The following is a 19299-nucleotide window of genomic DNA, read 5'->3' on the forward strand; positions in this document are numbered from 1 at the left end:
CAGACAACTATCCCATATTTTGGGATATGGGTGCATATTTGCATGTGCATGGATATGCAATGAAATGTGTTGCATTATTTTTGGGGCCAGAAATATTCACAGCAAATGTATGAATAGGCCATGAATATAAATGATACTTCTGAACAGAGAAAATGTCTCAAGAAAAGTCAAATAATCCTTGAGAAAATATGGCCTATGGTCAAATTATCTTAAACAGTGGGGATTTCAGCTTGGAAACAATATTTTGCAAAAAAAAATAATAATAATAATTGTGAAGGAACTACTACAACCATTATGGAGTTGAGGTCTGGTGAGTGTGGAGGGAGGTCCATGACCCCAAACACACCGCAAAGCTTTGCAAGAACTAGCTGATGACCAGTGAAGACAAAGGAGTCCTGACTGTGATGGACATTCCCCTTAAAATCACCTGACATCAACCCTGTTGAACATTAATGGGGGCATTTGAATACTCAGAAAGCCAGTTATTCTGTGTCGTCATCAAAATCTATGTCGAACACAGATATAACATGACTCATGATTCACAACATGAGTCATCAGATTTTGCACAAACTTGTGTAGTCATTGCCACTTCCAGTGCCCGCTGTCATTAAAGCAAATGGGAGACATTTCGAATACTGGTACATTTTATTCAAATTCAAATTTTTCAAAGATTCAACTTTTGAATGCAATTGTAATGTTGCTATTATCGTTTGTAAAGAAAAAAAGGTGTTGTGGCTGGTGGTCTAAGACTTCTGGAATTTACAGAATACCATCTGGGCATGAAATAAAATAGATGGTGCAGTAATGATAAAGGTCTCAAAAATCAAGCATTTGACCTTTCAGGGCATGAAAGGCTCAAAAATGTGGGTAATTACAGGACTATTCTTATGTCATACTATACTTTAGTGGTGTGAAGTCTTATCAAAACTACAATTAAACAAATTATAATAATCATGGGGCTCTAGGGCCCCCTGGGGGTAACTCAGCTGTGCTATTTTGATTGATATATTTTATTACGAACATGTAAAAACAAAAGTAAACAGTAAAATTAAAGCAAAGTGAAGAACAAGAAACATTTAATGAATAGTAAACCTCTACAACAAATCCAATAAAGAATAAAGTTATCAAATAAGTATAATAGAGTAAAAGTACAATATTTATAAGTTTAGTGTTACCTATTACCTCAGAACTCTACCGTAAATGTACTCAGTTATATTCCAAACTGTATGTGCAGGTTCATTTACTTACTGATTTTCTTTATCTTTTGATACACAGTACCATTTCCAAACAGACCTGCCATTTCTGTGAATATTACCAATCCCCAAATATTTTCTATCGCCCAAATACATACAATACAAATATATACACATCCCTCTGTAGTGTTTGGAGCGTTTACGTGGGGTCCGTGAAGGCACCACGGACCTGGGTTCTCCTTCTACGTCAATGACACTGGGCGGTTCATGAATGGGCTTCTGAAGTGGGAGGGCCCGTCATCTGACTTCACCAGGCAGGCAGCAAAAAAAAAAAAAAAAAAAAAAAAAGTGGGTGTTGTGCTGTAGTGTTTGGTCTGGTGCGATGCATCTTCATGACTGTTTTTAAACACACGAGCAGCGGGTTCACTGTGCTTACGGACCGCAGCGGAGCGACGAGTCCCGAGCCGAGCCGAGCCAGCCTCCATCAGTTGAGACGTTCAGGCCGACAGCAGCCGTGCAGCGGGGGGACAGCTAGCTCCAGCCCAGGCAGCCCAGAGCCAGAGGAGGGAGAGCCGAGTCGGTGAGCCATGGGTTTCCGCAAGAAGAACAAGAGCCCGCCGGTGCTGAGCCACGAGTTTGTGATCCAGAATCATGCCGACATGGTTTCGTGTTTGGCCATGATTATCCTCCTCGGCCTGATGTTCGAGGTACTGTCTGTTTGGACACGAGCTGTGAGCTGTTAGCCCAGAGATGTTAGCCGCTGCTAGCCGTCGTTAGCTGACATGACAGCCGCACTCCAGGGGCAGGGCGCTAGTGTGTCTCTCTCCTTCCCTTCTCATGTGTCTCACTGATTGCCAAAGAAGATGGCGAGGAGGCCCACTGGCACACAGCTAACGGATTATTTTACCAGTCGGCCTGTCCATTGCCGCCATAGCTAGCCAATACATGGATCTGGCCTTTGGCAACAAGATAGTCAGGCTAAAAGTGAGTGCATGCTACACATTTGATCAGCAGCTCTCTGGCTCCACTGGGCAGCTATAGCTGACTGGTACCTAGCCGCTTTTAAATGAAACAGATAGCTTCCCGGCACACTAACCTGTCCTCAGTCAAACCTAGCCTCCAGACCGCATCTGTGAGGATCAGGGTGTGTGATAGCTAGCTTGGCACAGAGCTATGAGTGTATATACTCATGATACACATTCATACTGACATAATGAAAGCCTCTGTAGCAAGCATGAAATATACCTCTTTCTACAAGGGCGCCCCTGTAGGTACCCAGACCCCTTAGTTAAGGGGATCTGTAGATTGAGGATCTTGCAGTGACACAGCAGTCCTCACTTCTCACATGTGTGCACTCAGTGATTACTTTACAGTGTTAATTAATGAACCCAAAGGCTTGGCTTCCTTTGCTTGACACATGCGAGTGATCAGTGACAAACCACTCCTGCGGCCCATTAATCATGTTTGTGTTTTGTGTTCCAGGTCACGGCGAAGTTTGCCATCATGTTCATCACAGTCCAGTACAACGTAACACAAGTTCTTGGTATGCTGACGTTTTATAAGTCCAGTAATCGTCATCACTCCCCTGCATCTGATCTCTAACTGAGTGTCCCACACTTGTTCCTCGTATTTCCTTTGTAACCATTTGCTCTGGATTTTTCTTTGATTCTCCCATTTTTGTAGATGAGAAGAGCGAGCCAGTGAACCTTTACCAGTACGGCCCTAAAGATGTGGCCACTGTGTTTTTTTACCTGCTTATTGCCGTCATCCTCCATGCCTTGATACAAGAATATATTCTCGATGTGAGTACATCAGCAGTTGACAGACAACAGTGGCTCACACTGTTGTTTATTAGCCCATGAATGTGTAGCACGAGGGGACACAGAAACCAGTGTACTCGCTTCAGGTGTCTTTGTTTAGTTTTCCATTTCAAAAGCATCTAATAATGCCTCATGCGTCGGCTCTTTTCTGCTCTCCGAGAGCCACTTGTAGGTAATCGGTTCCAATCCCTCCAGCTGCGTGTGCACAAAAGCAGAAGGGCTGAAGCTGTGCTCAGGTTGCTCGTGACTTCTATTGTCTTCACTGTCGATTCCCAGTGGACTGTAATCAAAAGATTTTTTAAAAACATACTTTTTATATCCAAAATAAAAATCCTTTTATAGAACAAATTCAACAGTGTACAAAGGCTCTTTAAAAATATATCCGTTTCTCTTAAAGGAAAGGATAGCACTTTTTTTTTATGTCAGTCTTAAATCAATAGTCAAGCCAACTCTGCCTGATGTAATACTCTCCCTGGCATAACTCCTGAATGCACAAACTGTTTAAGAAATTGGGGGAGAGATTGCTGTCAGATGTTAAACAACTTTCAACAAATATAACAAAAAAAGGTTGTAAAATAACTAACCAAGCCTAGCTTAAAGGTCAAATGACTACAACCATAACGTTTGTGAAGAAACAACTCAGTTATAACATACAGCACCGATGCTATACACGCAACCACTTGTTGCTAATTATTACATTGAATTCATAGATATCTTAGTTTTGAACTGAAAAAAATGACACATACTTTTAGAATAACAAAATTATGATACGTCTGTGTGTTCATCTTGTCTGACATCTTTGTTGAATTTCAGAAAATGAACAGGAGGTTGCACCTGTCAAAAACCAAACACAGCAAGTTCAATGAGTCCGGACAGCTGGCGGCGTTCTACCTGTTCTCCTTCATCTGGGGCTGCAGCATCCTCACAGCGGTACGAGGCTCAGGACTCACAGAGACACATTCCCACACTGCATCAGGCTCCATCTTATATGTGCCTCTCTTTTTGTCTTGACAGGAGGACTTTGCAACAAATCCTACCTTCTTATGGGAGGGTTATCCACACACTCGCATGGTGTAAGTAAAGTACTACGGACTCTAACACATCCCGAGCTCATATTTTACATTTGAATGATTCAGTGCAGCGCTTGCACGGAGGAGTGTGTTGAGCTTCTACAGTTTTTGTACTTCATTTAAGATATGCGAGTCAATGCGAATCACCTTTTTCACTTGTTTGGAATTGCCGGAATCTTTATTTTGTCCTATCAAAGTTAAGTATCACTGTCCGAACATAAAGGACCGGTTAACCCAAAAATTGTTTGGCTCGTTCATGTCACATTTTTAGAAACACGTTACAGAACAGTGCACCCAGCACAACATGATCTATTCAATATTACCAAGATATAACTTGGCATATATATATATATATAACCTCTGCACAACCTGTCCTCTGTCTAGTTTTCAGGTCAAGTTCTTCTACATTTGCCAAATTGCCTATTGGCTCCATGCACTTCCTGAGCTGTACTTTCAAAAAGTACGGAAGGTGAGTGTCATTTCATCTTAGTTTTTAGTTTTATTTCTTTTCTTTTTTTTAGGTTTTACATTTGTTGCTTTTCGGTTTCTTTATCCAAATATGGGGTCTCGTAATCAGCTGCGAAGTGGCTCATTGGCTCAAGTGCATGGAATTGCGCCTGTAATTGTTACAGTTTTTGTGCAAGGGAGCAGTCTGTAACCTGCGAGTACAGTCATAATACAGTCAGTCGGTATTCAGTGCTTCTTATCCCTGCCGGGGGTTTCACGTGTCTCCGCGAGGAATCAGCTGACGACTGCTCCAGATGTGCACACGGCGACTGGGAATACGTTAAACAATCACACCTCTGTTGCGGTACTTATGCACCAACAATTAGAAATGCTGTCTACGCCATTAAAACGGCGTTTTCATTTGAGGTCTTTGTTGGATAATGCCTGTGTGTGAAGTTGTTCTGTCGATATCTATTGCTGCCATGAATTTTTATAGAGTGAATTGGCGCATAACTGTAGACGAGGCTCAATTTGCATAGAAAATGTGTGATGGCGTCGAAGCTAAAAGGTGGTTAATGAGTCCCAGCTGTGTTTTGAAGGTTGCTGGCTTTTTCCTCAAGAATTGTTTTACCGTACAGTAAATGTAGCGACTCGGATCTACATTGCCTCTAGATAATTCTTTTGACGTTGCTGCTGAGACCAACACAAACTTCTTTCCTCCTTTTGTTTTATTCCTGCAGGAGGACATCCCCCGCCAGCTCTATTACATTTGCCTTTATGTTGTCCACATCACTGGTGCCTATGTCTTAAAGTGAGTAAAATGATTAATTATCTTCAGAGGAGGACATATTCTTAAGACGTGTGGCTCATGAATATCTTAAGTTATCCTGACAGTGAGTTAGAGCGTTTCAGCTTCTTAATGGTTGAAACTTTTTTGCAGTTGCTGTAAAGCATAAATACAATCTTGGGCAGCGTAACTGAAAGTAAAGCTACGACACAGGATTTATGAGATTATGGCATGATTTTTTTTTTTTTAATCGTCTTCAAGTGATGAGGTGACGTTGCCCAGTTTTCTGTTCTTATCTTATTTCTAAAGCCAGGTCAGCTGATGTTTCCTCCCTATGAGGAACTGAAACGTAGATATCAGACTTGTGTTTTCTCCTGTGAGCCCCGACTGTTTTTTTCTTTGCTCTTCCTCCTTCTCTAAGATTATTGATGTATAAAACTTTAATGTGAGGAATACATGATATAAAAATTATCTCCTGGTCCACAGGTAGTTAACCGTCAAAGAGCCAGACAGCTGCCAGGGGCTAAAAATACCTATTGTTCTAAAATGTTAAATGACTTTTTAACCTATAATCCTATCATATCTCTTTAAAAAAAAAAGAGTTTATTCTGAGCTTTCAGTCGTATCCTACATGTCTTGTTTTGGGCATTCAGGTGCTCTGTAGTAAACATAATGATGCCAATAGCCTCTATTATGATTTAATAACATTTCTGTTTGCCAGGGATCCTACTATAACAAGTGGCTGTAACCTGCTTAGGAAAGACAGAAAAAAGAAAATCAGACAGAAAATCATATGGAAGTCTTAAAAATAAAACATTTTAAAATAGAAAAATAAGATAAACTTCCAGATGTTTACACTGAATTTTGTTTGGTGTTTTTTGGTGTATGGTGTTTTTTTTAAAATTCTGGTAAATGTATCCATCGTCTGACAGAACAAGAAAACATTTGAGCTTTAAATGAGCCAGACTGACAATTAAGGTTCTCCCAAATTAAAAATGATGCCGTCTGCCAAAATAAGGTAGGAAAAACAACACCACCAAACAAAAAACAAAACAAAAAAAACCCCAGAAGAGTCTGGTGACCCAAAATTAGTGTAGGGCCTCTGAGGGTTAAGAAGAGTGTGTGTAGCTCATGCTCTTCCTCCATGTCCTGAGTCATCCTCGGTAAAGTCTGCGTTGCTGTCTCTCTCTCTGTGTCTCGTCATGTTTAGCCTCCACCGGCTGGGCCTGGTGTTGCTGGTCCCTCACTACCTGGTGGAGCTCCTGTTCCACGCTTCACGCCTCTTCTACTTCAGCGATGAGAACAAGCAGAAGGGGTGTGTATCGCTTTTATATTTGTCCAATTAGTGTTCGGTGGTTCTGATCTGAACAACCTGATGCGAGCTCTCCTCTCTCTTCTTTTCCAGTTTCACTCTGTGGGCGCTGCTGTTTGTCATTGCCCGCCTCCTCACCCTCACACTCTCAGTGCTGACGTTTGGCTTCGGGCTACCCCGTACAGAAAACCAGGGCTTTTCTCTAGCGGAGGGCAACTTCAATGTGCTCACCATCAGGCAAGTCCAGATGATGGATAACAAGAATGTCTCGTGGCTCGGCTAATGTTTTCCTGTTCACAAGTTAGATTGCTTTTTGCAGCTCTTAAAGGATGTCTTCTTCGCCCCTTAGGATGACTTGTCTGGCAGCTATCTGCCTGACACAGGCCTGGATGATGTGGAAATTCATTAACTTCCAGTTGAAAAAGTGGAGGGAGCACAGCCAGAACCAGGCCTCAAAGAAGAAGGCAGTCAGCCCAAAGAGCAAGCCTCACAAAAGGGAGACTACAAGGGGTAAGTATTCAAGAACCTCAGCATCTAGCCTGTCACAGAGGTTGACTCGATGTAATTCGATCCATCTTGAGTGATCAGATCATGAGAAAAAGGTATATGTACGTGTATGAGAGGAAATTAGATTTTACTGACAGTAATAATGTAAATTTTTACAAATGCAGCAAACGGCAACCGATAACGACTACTGCTTTAATGCAATGGAGAAAGTCCCCAGACTCCCTTCAAAAATTGTTCAATTTTGTGAGTTAAGTGTGCAGAAACTGTATAAGCATTTGTGAAACGGTCTCTTCAAAACATTCTTTACTTTCTTGGCCCTTTTGTAAATTTGGCCAATGTTAAACATGAACATTTTTCGCTGTGGTGTTAAAAAAAAAAAGTCTCATCCATTTCTTTTACAGTTGTGTGTTTGTTTGTTATACAGAGCACGGAAGTTAGATTCGATCACAAGTGGTCACTTGACGCAAGGTGTGAATTGAAGTTTCTTAAAGTTGTCCACCCGTGATCTGGTCACTCAGGACAGATGTTGAGACCTTGTCGAATTCCCCTTTTTGCCTCACGCTGCTTGTGTTTCTAATTATTTGGCTTTAACGCTCATTGTTGAACACATTAACTGAAACTGTTTTCACGTGTCTCGCCAGGAGGTGCTACTAACGGGGTCGTGAAGTCTGACGATAAAACATCACCACAGGCAAGAAAAGCCAAAGCTTCGTAAAGACGGAAGAAGTGAGGGAGTTCTGACAATGTGACATTACGTCTTTACACAACTTCAAATTTTGTTGTCTGCTCTCCAAATCAAATGTTTAAGCGCACTAAGAAACCTTACACAACTCTCCTTTTCGGGGTTGACACTCCTTTTTCGAGAAAGCTCAGTGTTACTGTCTCCTAGAAATGTTTATTATCATTAATTTGGGTTCAGGGCAGATGAGATGTTGAAAGGGCAGTGCTGGTTTTGATGCTTTAACGGGATAGATTAAGCTCTTCAAAGTGTCCTTTAGTGTAAAACTACGATCACTCGGCGGGTACTTCAAACTGAGTTGCTCTTCGGCAAATTTGACGTGGAATCCATTAACACAGTACCTTTTTTAAAAAGCAGATTTTGACTTCAGGGCAACTTAATGTAAGGTGTCAATGTACAGATTAAGTGTTCGGGGTGTCATTTTAAGTTTGGGCCAGTTAAACTAGCGGAAAAGCAGGCCACTGGCTCAAGTCCCAAAATAAAAGCCTTTCTTCCTCTGCAAGACAGCACTTCAATATTCTGCTGATGTCAGGAAAAGATCTTAAATTAATTGCTCCAGAGGGATATTTGTGCTATTTAGGTATTTGGCATGACCGCAGCCAGAAAACTGAAGCTTGTACTTAACTCCTTGATCATTTACTGCCATTATTTGACAGCCTTCTGCCTTTGAAATCCAAGACTTTACAGGATTGAGGCGACCGGTGTGTTTCTGTCCGCTTTTCTCACTACCAGCCTGGTAATCAGCTTCACCCTGTCCCAGGGAGGGCGCGGCCAGGTCAGGTGACTCACCGGGAGGAAGCTGTACTGTAACCTGTGATGCTGTACTGTATGCATACAGTTAAAATTTTATAGCGGCATGATCGGAAACTTGAGCAAGAAAACTGTGTTCGAGGCTGCGATTCAGTCTTTTATATGGTAATGTCGATGCATGATGGTTTAAGGCTAAAGACTTTATGGCTAGTGACTACCTGTGCTGTTGAGTTTGCATCTCTCTCTCTCACACACACACACGCACTCGCACACACACACAAGCATTCAGAGGCCTTTTTAAAACTGCTGCAAGAGGTTTGAGTTATTTATTTTTGCCATATACTACAGATGGTTATTATTTTCTATGCTTTGAGAAGCTATAACCAGCAGACACGGCGGTACATAGCAACTGCGTTTAGTTAATCCAAACAATACAATCTTTCTTCAAGTGTCCTTATGATGGCAGTGGTTTGTATCACTCGTTTTGCTTGTGTTGCGTTCTGTTTGCCTTCTACGTTCTTCTACGTTTTGTTTTTTTTATTATTCTTGGGTATCAGGGGACAAGCTGTTGATCACTTACACTAAAAGTTACATCCCATGGTGCAATGGGAGGTGTGTTTGTATGCCTGGGCACTTCGTGTGTGTGTGTGTGCGCGCGCAGTATTGTTTTGCCTACTGTGTGTGTGAATTAACTGGGCGTGAATGATGATGATGATGATGATGATGGTAAGGACAGCGATGTTTATTGCTCGTCTCGTAAAAAAAATATATATATTGCCTGCGTGCAGAGCATGAATTGTGACAATCTGTTCACCGACTCCTGCCCCCGCGGGTTCGCGGTCACACCCTGTCTTTTGGTTCCCTTCGCTTCTGTGAGTGAAACACTGAGTTGTGGATAGGTGTACGTTCTATAGGTTACTAAATGCTTATGTGTTCAATGTCTCTGCCCCTCAGATGCCCTTTTTCCTGAGTGAGAGAGATTCTGTGATTTCTGTTTGCCAAACGTGGCATGTCTTGTCCTCCTCGCTCCACCTTTTCAATGATCCTGACATTGCTCCGGAGCACACGTATTGTACTGTTGGCCAAAGTCTTTCCTCTCACGGACAAGGTCCCGCTCTACTAATAAACCACTGTGCATGTGAAGCTCTCTGCAGATACGACTGTATCACCTGAGAGTTTGGAGTCCTTTAGTCTAGAGCCAGGGAGGAAATGAAGATGCCATCCATTTTTGCTCCCTTTAGCGCTCCTTATTGGGACTGTGGTGGTCTTTTTAAAGCCCGATGTCTGTGTATGGCAGTGTCATAGGAGGGAAGGAGGAGCAGAGGACGTATGTACCAGCCTGTTACTAAACTGTCTCAGATGTAAAAGAGAAAAAAAAAAAAAGGCTGACTTAACCCTACACTGTACTAAAATATGTGTCAGATTTTTAAGCTATTTTTATAGAGGGGGAAACTGTTGAAATTCACTGTTGTTCAGTACACACGTGTGAATATTTGTTTTGCATCCATATTGATATGAATTGTTTTTTATATAAGAATGAAGCTTGCTGAACTGTTAGCGTGGGTATACGTTGTGGTATGACTGTACAAACTGACTTAGCCTAATGGTTTATTTAACTTCATGGCCTTACTAGAGCAAAGTGAACTCGGTTGTATAACAGCGCTCGGTCGACTGCAGCTCTCTACAACTACATGTTTTATCAGACACACCGTCATATTGACACTATTGCATCAGTTTAATACTATACGTTCAGAGGAGCAAATGGTCGGTATAGTGATTTATTTGTGTGACGATTACAGGCCTGGATGCAGAACCGACAAACTACATGTTGCGGGGTGAGACCTACTGTGAGCTTTTCTCGCTCATCAGATGTCACACTGTGCAACAATCGGCAGACGTTACTGCTCTGAAACGTGTGCCGCTCTGCAGTCCCCCCCCCTTGCTTTGAGACACAATAGCCTGTATAATCCCACAGGAATGCACTTTTTTTTTTGTTTGTTTTTGCATAATATGCATCACGTCCGGGCACCGTAACACTGCTCACTTTTGCTGTTTTGTCTGCATTGATTCTCGATGATTTTATGAATTGGAGCTGCTCGATTTCCAAACTATGTGCATTTTGTAATTTGTTGAAAGCTGAAAAACTGCAATGATTCAACTGTATGAGCAGCCTCTAGGTGGCAACAATCATTAATGCATCTGACCACAAGATCACTTCTAAAAATAAGGAAAAAAAAAAAAAGAGAGACCTGCACAGCAGAGACACACACGTTCATTGTATTCTATTAATTCATCCTGCATTGTCTTTGATTTGTTTTTTATTTTGCTGCTTGTTTATAGATGTGCCGGTATATTTCCTTTTTCAAGATATGTTGTCTCTGAACTGCTCTGATGGTATATATTTATGCAAATTCTCGTGAGTTCTGATCATTTTTTTTCTTTGTCATTGTTTTTTTTAATTTCATGTTTGAATAAAGCTTTTATTCATTATGCAAACTTGTGGAGCCTTTTTTTTTTTTTTGCCCGCACAGTGCCCGCAGGTTTAGTCGTAAGACCATCTCCATGGAAACGGCACGCAAAAAAAAAAAAAAAAAAAAACAGGAAAAAAAAACACATTTGCCGTTTCAAAGTGCACAGTAAATTATGAGAGCTGTAGATAATTATCCACTTCTGAGGTGAACCAGCAGTGAAATTGTCCTTCATAAAGCAGGCATATGCACAACATCCTCCCTCTCGTTCTCACTTAACATCTTTCTACCTGTTTAACTTGGAGATATATTTGATTTTTTTACAGACATTTTTCATTTCTCCTACCTTTTTCGGGGGACGGTGGCAGGAGCCTTGAGGAAATAATGGCCAAATCCTATTTCTTCTTGGCTAATTACCACCAGGGGGCAACAGTGAGCCTTTAGCCTGAGGGACAGAAGCAGTCTGCAGGGACATAGCTGCATACAGACCTGCATTAATAAATCACCAGTCAGAGTGAGGAAGACTGAAACACTGTCTTATCACAGCTTTCAGCTCAACACTTGAACAGACTTTGCTGAGCAGTCTGCCACTAAAATGAAGTAATTGATGGTGTTTAGCCAAACGACGGGACGGGAGACCTCCACCTCGTCTTCGCTGTTCAATTTAAGCTGACAGGGAACTGTAAACATGACATCTGCGTCCATAGATTGTGAGGAATGAGCACAACAGAGGAGAGACACCTGCAGCTCACCGCTAATGTGTCGTTGTGTTTCAGAGTAATGGCTCCTCGCCGGCCAATCAGACAACATGATGGATCAGTGGGAACCGGGGAGGCAGGCTAGAGCTCTACAGGGTCAGCACAAGGACAGGAGTTCACACACACGCTCTCCATCACACACACACACACACACACACAGATGGCTGTATCCACAACCCAACCATACATGACCTGAACCCGACGAGGGAGGCAAACTTGCAGAAAGAATCCGACAGCAATGACCTGCTGAAGGGAAAAAAAAAATCACTATCCCGCTCTTTTTTTCTCCCCCTTAATTCCTCCCCTTCATCCAATGAGGATAAATCTCTCGCTGAATCGTCAGTATTATGTGTAATTTCCATATAAATTAGCTTCATTAAAAGGGGAGTACTTTCTTATTTAACGAAGCTCATTTGAAATTCTGTATTTAATAAGACATGCAATCCCAGACTTGCAGACTAATAGCCAACAATTAGCTGGACCAGAGCATGTGTGTGCGCCTTTGTGTGTGTCTCTGTAATCCTCTCCCGGTATTGTGTTATTTCCATTGATTGTCTCAAATGAGCAAATTGGGCAGCAGCTGCTCCACCGGCCAGGTTTACTTGCAGTGATCCATGAAGCATGGTGGAGATCTGAGAGACGCTCACAACCTCACAGCTATTTGTGAGCCAGCAGATGAGAGGGGTGTGTTTGAGGTGAGCGATGGAGCAGGTGTAGACCAATGAGGGAGAGTGTGGAAGAGGGTGGAAACATCTGGATAGATCAGAGGGACGGGAATGAGAAGCAGACGAGAGTGAAGACGAAACGGTGAAGCAAGTGAGGGGAAGTGGGGGAAAAAAGCAGACGGAGAGCAGAGAGCTATGATTTACATTAGAACTAAGCAGCATAATGGAGGGAAGAGTGTGTGTGTGTGTTTGTGTGTGTGTGTGTGTGGTGTGAAGAGGAGGGCAGTGCCCTATCAGTGTCCATCAGAGCCAGCAAAATGCAAATTAGTGCAGACTCCTAAATGGTACGATAAAGAAAGGAAAGGTGAAATTAAGAGGCTACAGACAACAGAGAGATAAATGAGAGACACTAAATGACCGGAGGGGAGGGAAAAGAAAGAGATGATAGTATATTCAAATAGCATCTTCCCTCATTACACACACCTCTTTAAAAAGTCCAGCCTTCTACCATTTAATGTGCGCATGTTTAAGTTACTGTCTGTCCATTTAGAACTAAGTCTTATTTAGTAAAAAAAAAAAAAAAAAAGATAAACACGGCTGCTTTTGGTTGGAAGTTCATAAATGTCAAACAACAATGGAAAGGGCATGAAACAAATTGAAATAGAAATCAGTCTTGGAGAGATTTGAGTAAGCACAGGGACAGATTCAAAGAAACAAGTTCTGAGAATAGGCAGAGTTGAGAGTCGACTAATAGATGTTCTGATTGTGCAAAAGGAATGGGGCCTCTTTTGCATCGTTTCCTGTTTCCTCTGCACTTTCAGTTTTGGAAGTTTGATCTCATGCAACCATTCCCAAGCTTCATAACGATGCTGCTCAAAAATAAAAACAATATCTGACATAACTCCATTGTTTAATCAGTTCTCATGGCCGCTTTAAATGTAAATACTTAATCATCAACTCTCTCACGGTAATATCAAACACAATTACAGAAAACAAAAATTAAAATGATATCTTTTTTATTGCAAATGACCCCTCAAAACAACAACAACAACAACAAGTTTCAAAGTGAAATCAATTCATGTCAATGAATCTGTAACATTTTTCGCATTTAGTGTGATTGATCAGTGAAATTCTGACAGGTGAATTAATGCAGTTGACCAACAGCAAGCTGTCTGTCTCAACTTGGCTTTGAAGTGTATAGAAACAAGTGACAAATACACATATATGAGTTTAGAAACTTATAGCGCAGACATGTCTTTACAAAGATTATCAAGGATTGTTTTCTCATCAAGTCACTTCCCAGGCTCTTAAAAGCTTAGACTGCTCAAAAACTACAGGTGGATATGATGAGAGCACATGTGGCGTGTAGGTAAAATCAGGATTTACTTTTTCTTTTTGCTTTAAGGTGCACTATGTAGTTTAGGGGAAGAAAGTGTAATCAGAAGAAGAATATCTTTGAAAAGAAACCAACAAACTCTACTGGTGAGTGAGTAGAGTTTGTTCAGTGAGTGAATAAGCTGAACAAACAAACTGACCTTAAAATACATCATGGTTTCATACTGTTTCAATTTGTTAATATTCGGTGGACCGTGCAACCTTTCTAGCTTCAAACAGTGATCTGGGGACCTTATTTTCCTCTGAGAACATGGAAAAAAAAATCAAATATTTCTGAGTTTGTGTTATATTGAAATTCTGAGTTCCAAAACTACATAGCACCCCTTTAATACATCCAAACCTGTATCCTCCTGCTCTCAACTCTAGAGTGATTATAGATTGAATGTGTTCTGTCAACACTCAATAGTATTGCAATTAATAGACTGCCCTACATATGGTCATTACGTTCAGAAGAGCTTTTCTAATCGCGGTCGGTCTTCGCTGTCAGCGACAGAACCAAAACATGACACCATGTGGCATGTTGCACTGAGAGCTTATGGCGCCAGTAAAGGCCTCAGTTCTGGAGTCAGCACGTGTCGCTTTCGCCTCGAGCGTTTCACATTGAGCAACACACACATTTGAAATTTCAAAAAAAAAGGCAAAAGGAATATGAAAATGATTTATGCATGTCCTCTAGACTGTGTGGAATGTTTCCTGTGTGAATGTGTGCATGCAGCTGTGCAACAACAAGCTGTGCATCTGGAACATGAATCATTGCACACCTACAAACGTGCATATACACACACACACACACACACACACACACACACACACACACACACAGCCCCACCGCAACTGGGACAGCTGACAGCACTAGCCGGGTCACGTGTGTTTATACACTGTCATCTGTTCCTCAGTAGCCTGAATGCTCTTGGTAACACTTTGTGCACTCCTCCACTGTGACGGTAAACACACAACTCTACGCTACATCTTCCCCTCTCATTTATCCCGCCACATTTGTGGGCTTTGTTGTTCCAAACAGCACCTTTATCATACACTGAGCTGTAATTTTACCCTCTTTTGATTACCATCTGATACATTATATATCTAAGTCAGTGCTCACAGGCTGACTTCAAACTGTCAAACACAGTCGTATTGACCAATATTTGTGTGTGTGAAGTGCTGTCACAACTACAAAACCCAAATATGTGTTAGTATAACCATTATTTCAAACTGCCATCTTGTCAAACATCACCCTGATGAAGACTACACCAAGAATAGATAAGATCCCAACTGTTAGTCAGTTATTGTTGGAGAGCAGTGTCTCAATATAATATTATACTAATGTACTAAAATACTGGCTGTACTTGCTGTAGCTGGCTACTGTTAGCTAATTAGCTTGTGTTCAGGTAGCCATAGAGCAAGCAGCCCTAGAGTTGAAAGTGCTTGACACTGAACTGGGACTGAGGACACCCAACCAAGACCAGCACAGGTCAGTTTAGACAACAGAGGTTACAATACAGAGGTGATTTACAGCAGCTCTGACCAGGATAACAGCTTCAGGGATGACAGGATACGGCAGGCAGGCGCGGGAGATGCGCGTAGCAGAAGAAAAGCGAGTCAAAGAGTTGGACTTCATCAACAGGTGAAAACAAAATGTACCACTGTAATATAATATTTTCACTGTCTTTTTCTGTTTAGTTAGGAAAATGGAAGTAAGAATATTTTATTTCTTGACATTTCGTGAGTTTATCTTGTTCATTTATTCCGCTGTCACTGATATGCTAGCCTAAACTACATGGGCTAGCAGACTGTCCCCTATGGTACAAAGTAACCAGAGACAAGACGGGCCAGGGCTTGCTGGTTAGCATGCTAACTACAATAGACATGCTAACTAGGATCATAACATAACATACAAATAGGTCTGCAAACAATGGTTATTTTAAATGTAACTTTTTCTACCAGTTACTTTCTAAAAATGATTAATTATCTCATCTGATCAGCAGCCCAAAATCTTTCGATTTAAGATAAAGCTAGGAAATGTTTGTTATTTCTGTGTTTGCATGATCACTTGATTAATTAAACAATTCAACAAAGTAGTTGAGGATTCGCTATTTTTTTAACCATCACCTCATTGAATCAACAAAGTGGTTAATCGACAAATAGTTTCAGCTCTGCATACAAGCGTACAGTATTTCATGAATGTGGGTTGTCTCTTTTCTCCTCTGCATGTCTCACATCTGTGTGTGTGTGTGTGTGTGTGTGTGTGTGTGTGTGTGTGTGTGTGTGTGTGTGTGTGTGTGTGTGTGTGTGTGTGTGTGTGTTGCTTGTAGCTGTTCCACTACCCTCCTGAAGCCTCATCCCTACCTGTTTGGAATAATAAACAGCTTCCCCCGTTCCTCTCACCTTCCCTCAACTCTCTCTGCAGTCCCCTAAATTCTAACTGAGGGACTGTCTCAGCAATAAACTGCCTGCTGGTAAATAAAGGATGAATATCTCCCATCCACCTAATCTAATGTATTGATATTAAACAGTAAAGTGTGCTTTTAATGTGTCTTTTCATGTCTGAGGTGCTAGTGCAGGACAAATAACTCTATTTGGTGTGTGTATGTGTGTGTGTGTGTGTGTGTGTGTGTGTGTGTGTGTGTGTGTGTGTGTGTGTGTGTGTGTTTCTTCACATTACATTTAATTTTCTGCCATTTCCGTGTTCTCCTGCCTGAGGCAACACTACAGAATTTTTCCAAATGACGGACAATAAGTACCATAATAATGTGGTTTTAAATATTGTGGAGCTGCAACCTGAAGCCAGCTGGCTGCAGAAAAATAATTCTCCTCTGTTTCACTCTATCAGGAAAAGGGCCTAATGAATTAAAGTGTTCCACTCCAAAGTGCAATGGCAGCACAGCTACTTAAAAATACATGCAGATATACTCAACAGCTGTTTCCAAACAATATATTCGAATTAAATTATTTGCAAGCAAGGGCCTGAAACGATCATGAATTCCAATAATAATCCAATTACAGTTTTGTCGTTCATGTAGTAATCTTTTGTGAAAGTATACAAGAGTTCTTAAGAATTACTCAGTATAATCACACTGGCAGTCCCAAGAAATTCTGATGTCTATTTAATGTTCATGCTGGTGGTTTTGCCTGCATTAGTCCAATTATTACAAATATACTTTCCATTACTGTCAAGCCATTGTTGACAGCATATGGTAATGTTTTATGATTCTGAATGTCTTTTTCCCACCTTTTAAGCCGGTTCCCTCTCATTTGGTAAAGAATGGAAATCAACTTGTACTTTGTAGCTAAGAGGCTTAAATAGGCACTTAAACACTGTTATGGTCCTCTAAAAATGGAAGACATTAATAATATAATGACTACAACACCTAGACAATATTATTTCAGTAATGAAATGGTCACAAAATGACAATGACGCTCTTTTTCTTTAACGGCCCCCCTCCAGAATACCTAGTCTGCTCTGATTGGTCAGCTCTCACAAGCCTGAGCCAGTGTCGCTCACCGTGTCTCCAGTTGGCCTTGTCATGTTTTCAGCCTCCAGTTAGCTTTGCTTCTATGGAGAATATAGGCATAAATTATGCAAATATATGACATGATGATTAAGTGTGATGTCACAGCGTCAGAATTAAAGAGATGTTACGTATGTAACCAAACACAATCTTTTCCAAAACCTAACCAAGTTGGCCTTGTTATGGTGCTTTAACCTAACCAAACTGTAACCGCTTCTCAAACTTAACCATGTGAACACAAAGGTCTGATAAGACAAATGACTGATACAACGAAGGTCCAGTATGTCTGTCGCTGGTACTCTCCAGTGGTCGTATTCGGTAGGCCATGTCATTTTGGGAGTCTGTATATCTATTCAGTCAGTTAGCTATGAGGATGTGTTGGTTTCAACAGGCGGGTGCTCTCCTGCACATGTAACAAAACCCAAGAGTGATGTCACGGTGTAGCTACACCCTGAAGTACACTTCTACATCACTGCATCACTGTGAGAAGTTACAGAAGGTGTGAAGGAGGCACTCAGACGATTTGACACATTCAGCTGATATCATCATGTCATCCAATTAGTTCCCTGATGATGTAATTTAATTTAACTAAGTGCAATACACCTTTTAGTCACGCTTTAATTCATTTCCTGTAAAAAAAACAAAAAACAAAAAGAAACCTTGTTGTGATTCATTTCTACAGTGTCTTATTGTCACAGCTCTCCAAAATACAGCATCTTATCTGTGTCCTTACCCTCACAAATACCAGACACACACAACACAGATAGTGAAAATAGAAAATCCAGCCTTTCTTGACAGTCACATACTGTACAGCAATATCCTTCTATCTCCATTTAGCTGTTACACTTGCAGTTATTGGTTCAGTACAGCCTGCCATAAACCTCAAATGTGCTCTAATTTCTTTTAAAGGAGGCTTAAAGTGTCTCTAAATCCTTCAGCTTGGACTCTCTCATCCCTGTATCTCTGAGTGTGTGAGTGTATTTCAGGGTCGCGGTACGACATGCAGTGGACACAGTCATTTGATTGGTTGGTTTCTTTGTGTCTGAAATGCACGGAAGTAATAAAAATGTTCAAGTAGATGTGTTCGACGTTTTTCCAGAAGTAGTAAATTCTAAGAATCTCCCCAGTGTTATTTTTGCTCTCCAGGAGCATCCACATTTTTGTGCTCTGAGTTACACTCTAATCTTCTTCTCTTTAGCTGTTCTTTTAGTTTTGCCTGATAAATTATGCCTGACCCCAGGGCTAATTGCTTTAAACCTTCTCCACAACCCTATTTCAACATTTTCTTACTCTTCTTCGTCTGCCCCTCCCTCCCTCGCTTTCTGAGTCAAGCTGGTATAGTTCTACCTTATTCTCACCCCGTCTGTGCTCCTTCGAGCTACAACACTTCCTCTCCTCCTCCATCACACTGACATCTCCACACTTGTGTCCTCCCTCCTTTTCTTCTACTTTGTGTTTCTTTAACACATAGGTTTTCCCAGCCTCCTTTCTCTATGGGCAATAGGCGCCATTTATCATTACCTGTGATCTTGTCTCCGTGTCTTCTTAAACTGCCTTGGAGTAAACTCCACTAGCTCATCATCTTGTCTCACTTCTCTCTCACCTTCCTGTTCTCATCTTCTTTCATTCCCACTGTCATTGACACCACAGGAGTCGAACTCACCCTATGTGTGTGTGTGTGTGTGTGTGTGAAGGGTGGGAATGGGGGGTGGGGTTGTTAGAGCCTCTGTCCATCTATCATCTCCGCCTGGCACCACCATCGAGACGGATTTTGGTGCTGTCTGTCCCCGCCTTGTGCATCTTGGCAACAGTCGGGGCGCTGTGCCGATGCGTCCCAGTTCATAGGCCACCATGACGTCACTGCTCCACGCTGACCTTG

General features: G+C 41.5%; 1 protein-coding gene across 1 annotated transcript; it reads left to right on the forward strand.

Moving 5' to 3' along the window:
- The first annotated feature begins 738 nt into the window (after positions 1 to 738).
- zgc:113278 (uncharacterized protein LOC541528 homolog) lies at positions 739 to 11121 on the forward strand. The gene is made up of 11 exons (XM_037104970.1): positions 739 to 1900; positions 2676 to 2736; positions 2877 to 2995; positions 3827 to 3943; positions 4028 to 4086; positions 4468 to 4552; positions 5271 to 5341; positions 6528 to 6632; positions 6723 to 6866; positions 6979 to 7139; positions 7778 to 11121. The coding sequence occupies exons 1-11, from the start codon at positions 1781 to 1783 to the stop codon at positions 7849 to 7851; spliced, it is 1116 nt and encodes a 371-aa protein (XP_036960865.1). The 5' UTR covers positions 739 to 1780; the 3' UTR covers positions 7852 to 11121.
- The last annotated feature ends 8178 nt before the right edge of the window (positions 11122 to 19299 follow it).

This window comes from Acanthopagrus latus, chromosome 7 (assembly GCF_904848185.1).
Source record: "Acanthopagrus latus isolate v.2019 chromosome 7, fAcaLat1.1, whole genome shotgun sequence".
NCBI lineage: Eukaryota > Metazoa > Chordata > Actinopteri > Spariformes > Sparidae > Acanthopagrus > Acanthopagrus latus.

Bases quoted from the DNA above. Each gene is read 5' to 3' on its own strand.
- zgc:113278 (XM_037104970.1), top strand. From the start codon at position 1,781: ATGGGTTTCCGCAAGAAGAACAAGAGCCCGCCGGTGCTGAGCCACGAG. The intron at 5,342-6,527 runs GTGAGTAAAATG...CGTCATGTTTAG, and splicing joins ACTGGTGCCTATGTCTTAAA to CCTCCACCGGCTGGGCCTGG. The intron at 6,633-6,722 runs GTGTGTATCGCT...CTTCTTTTCCAG, and splicing joins GATGAGAACAAGCAGAAGGG to TTTCACTCTGTGGGCGCTGC.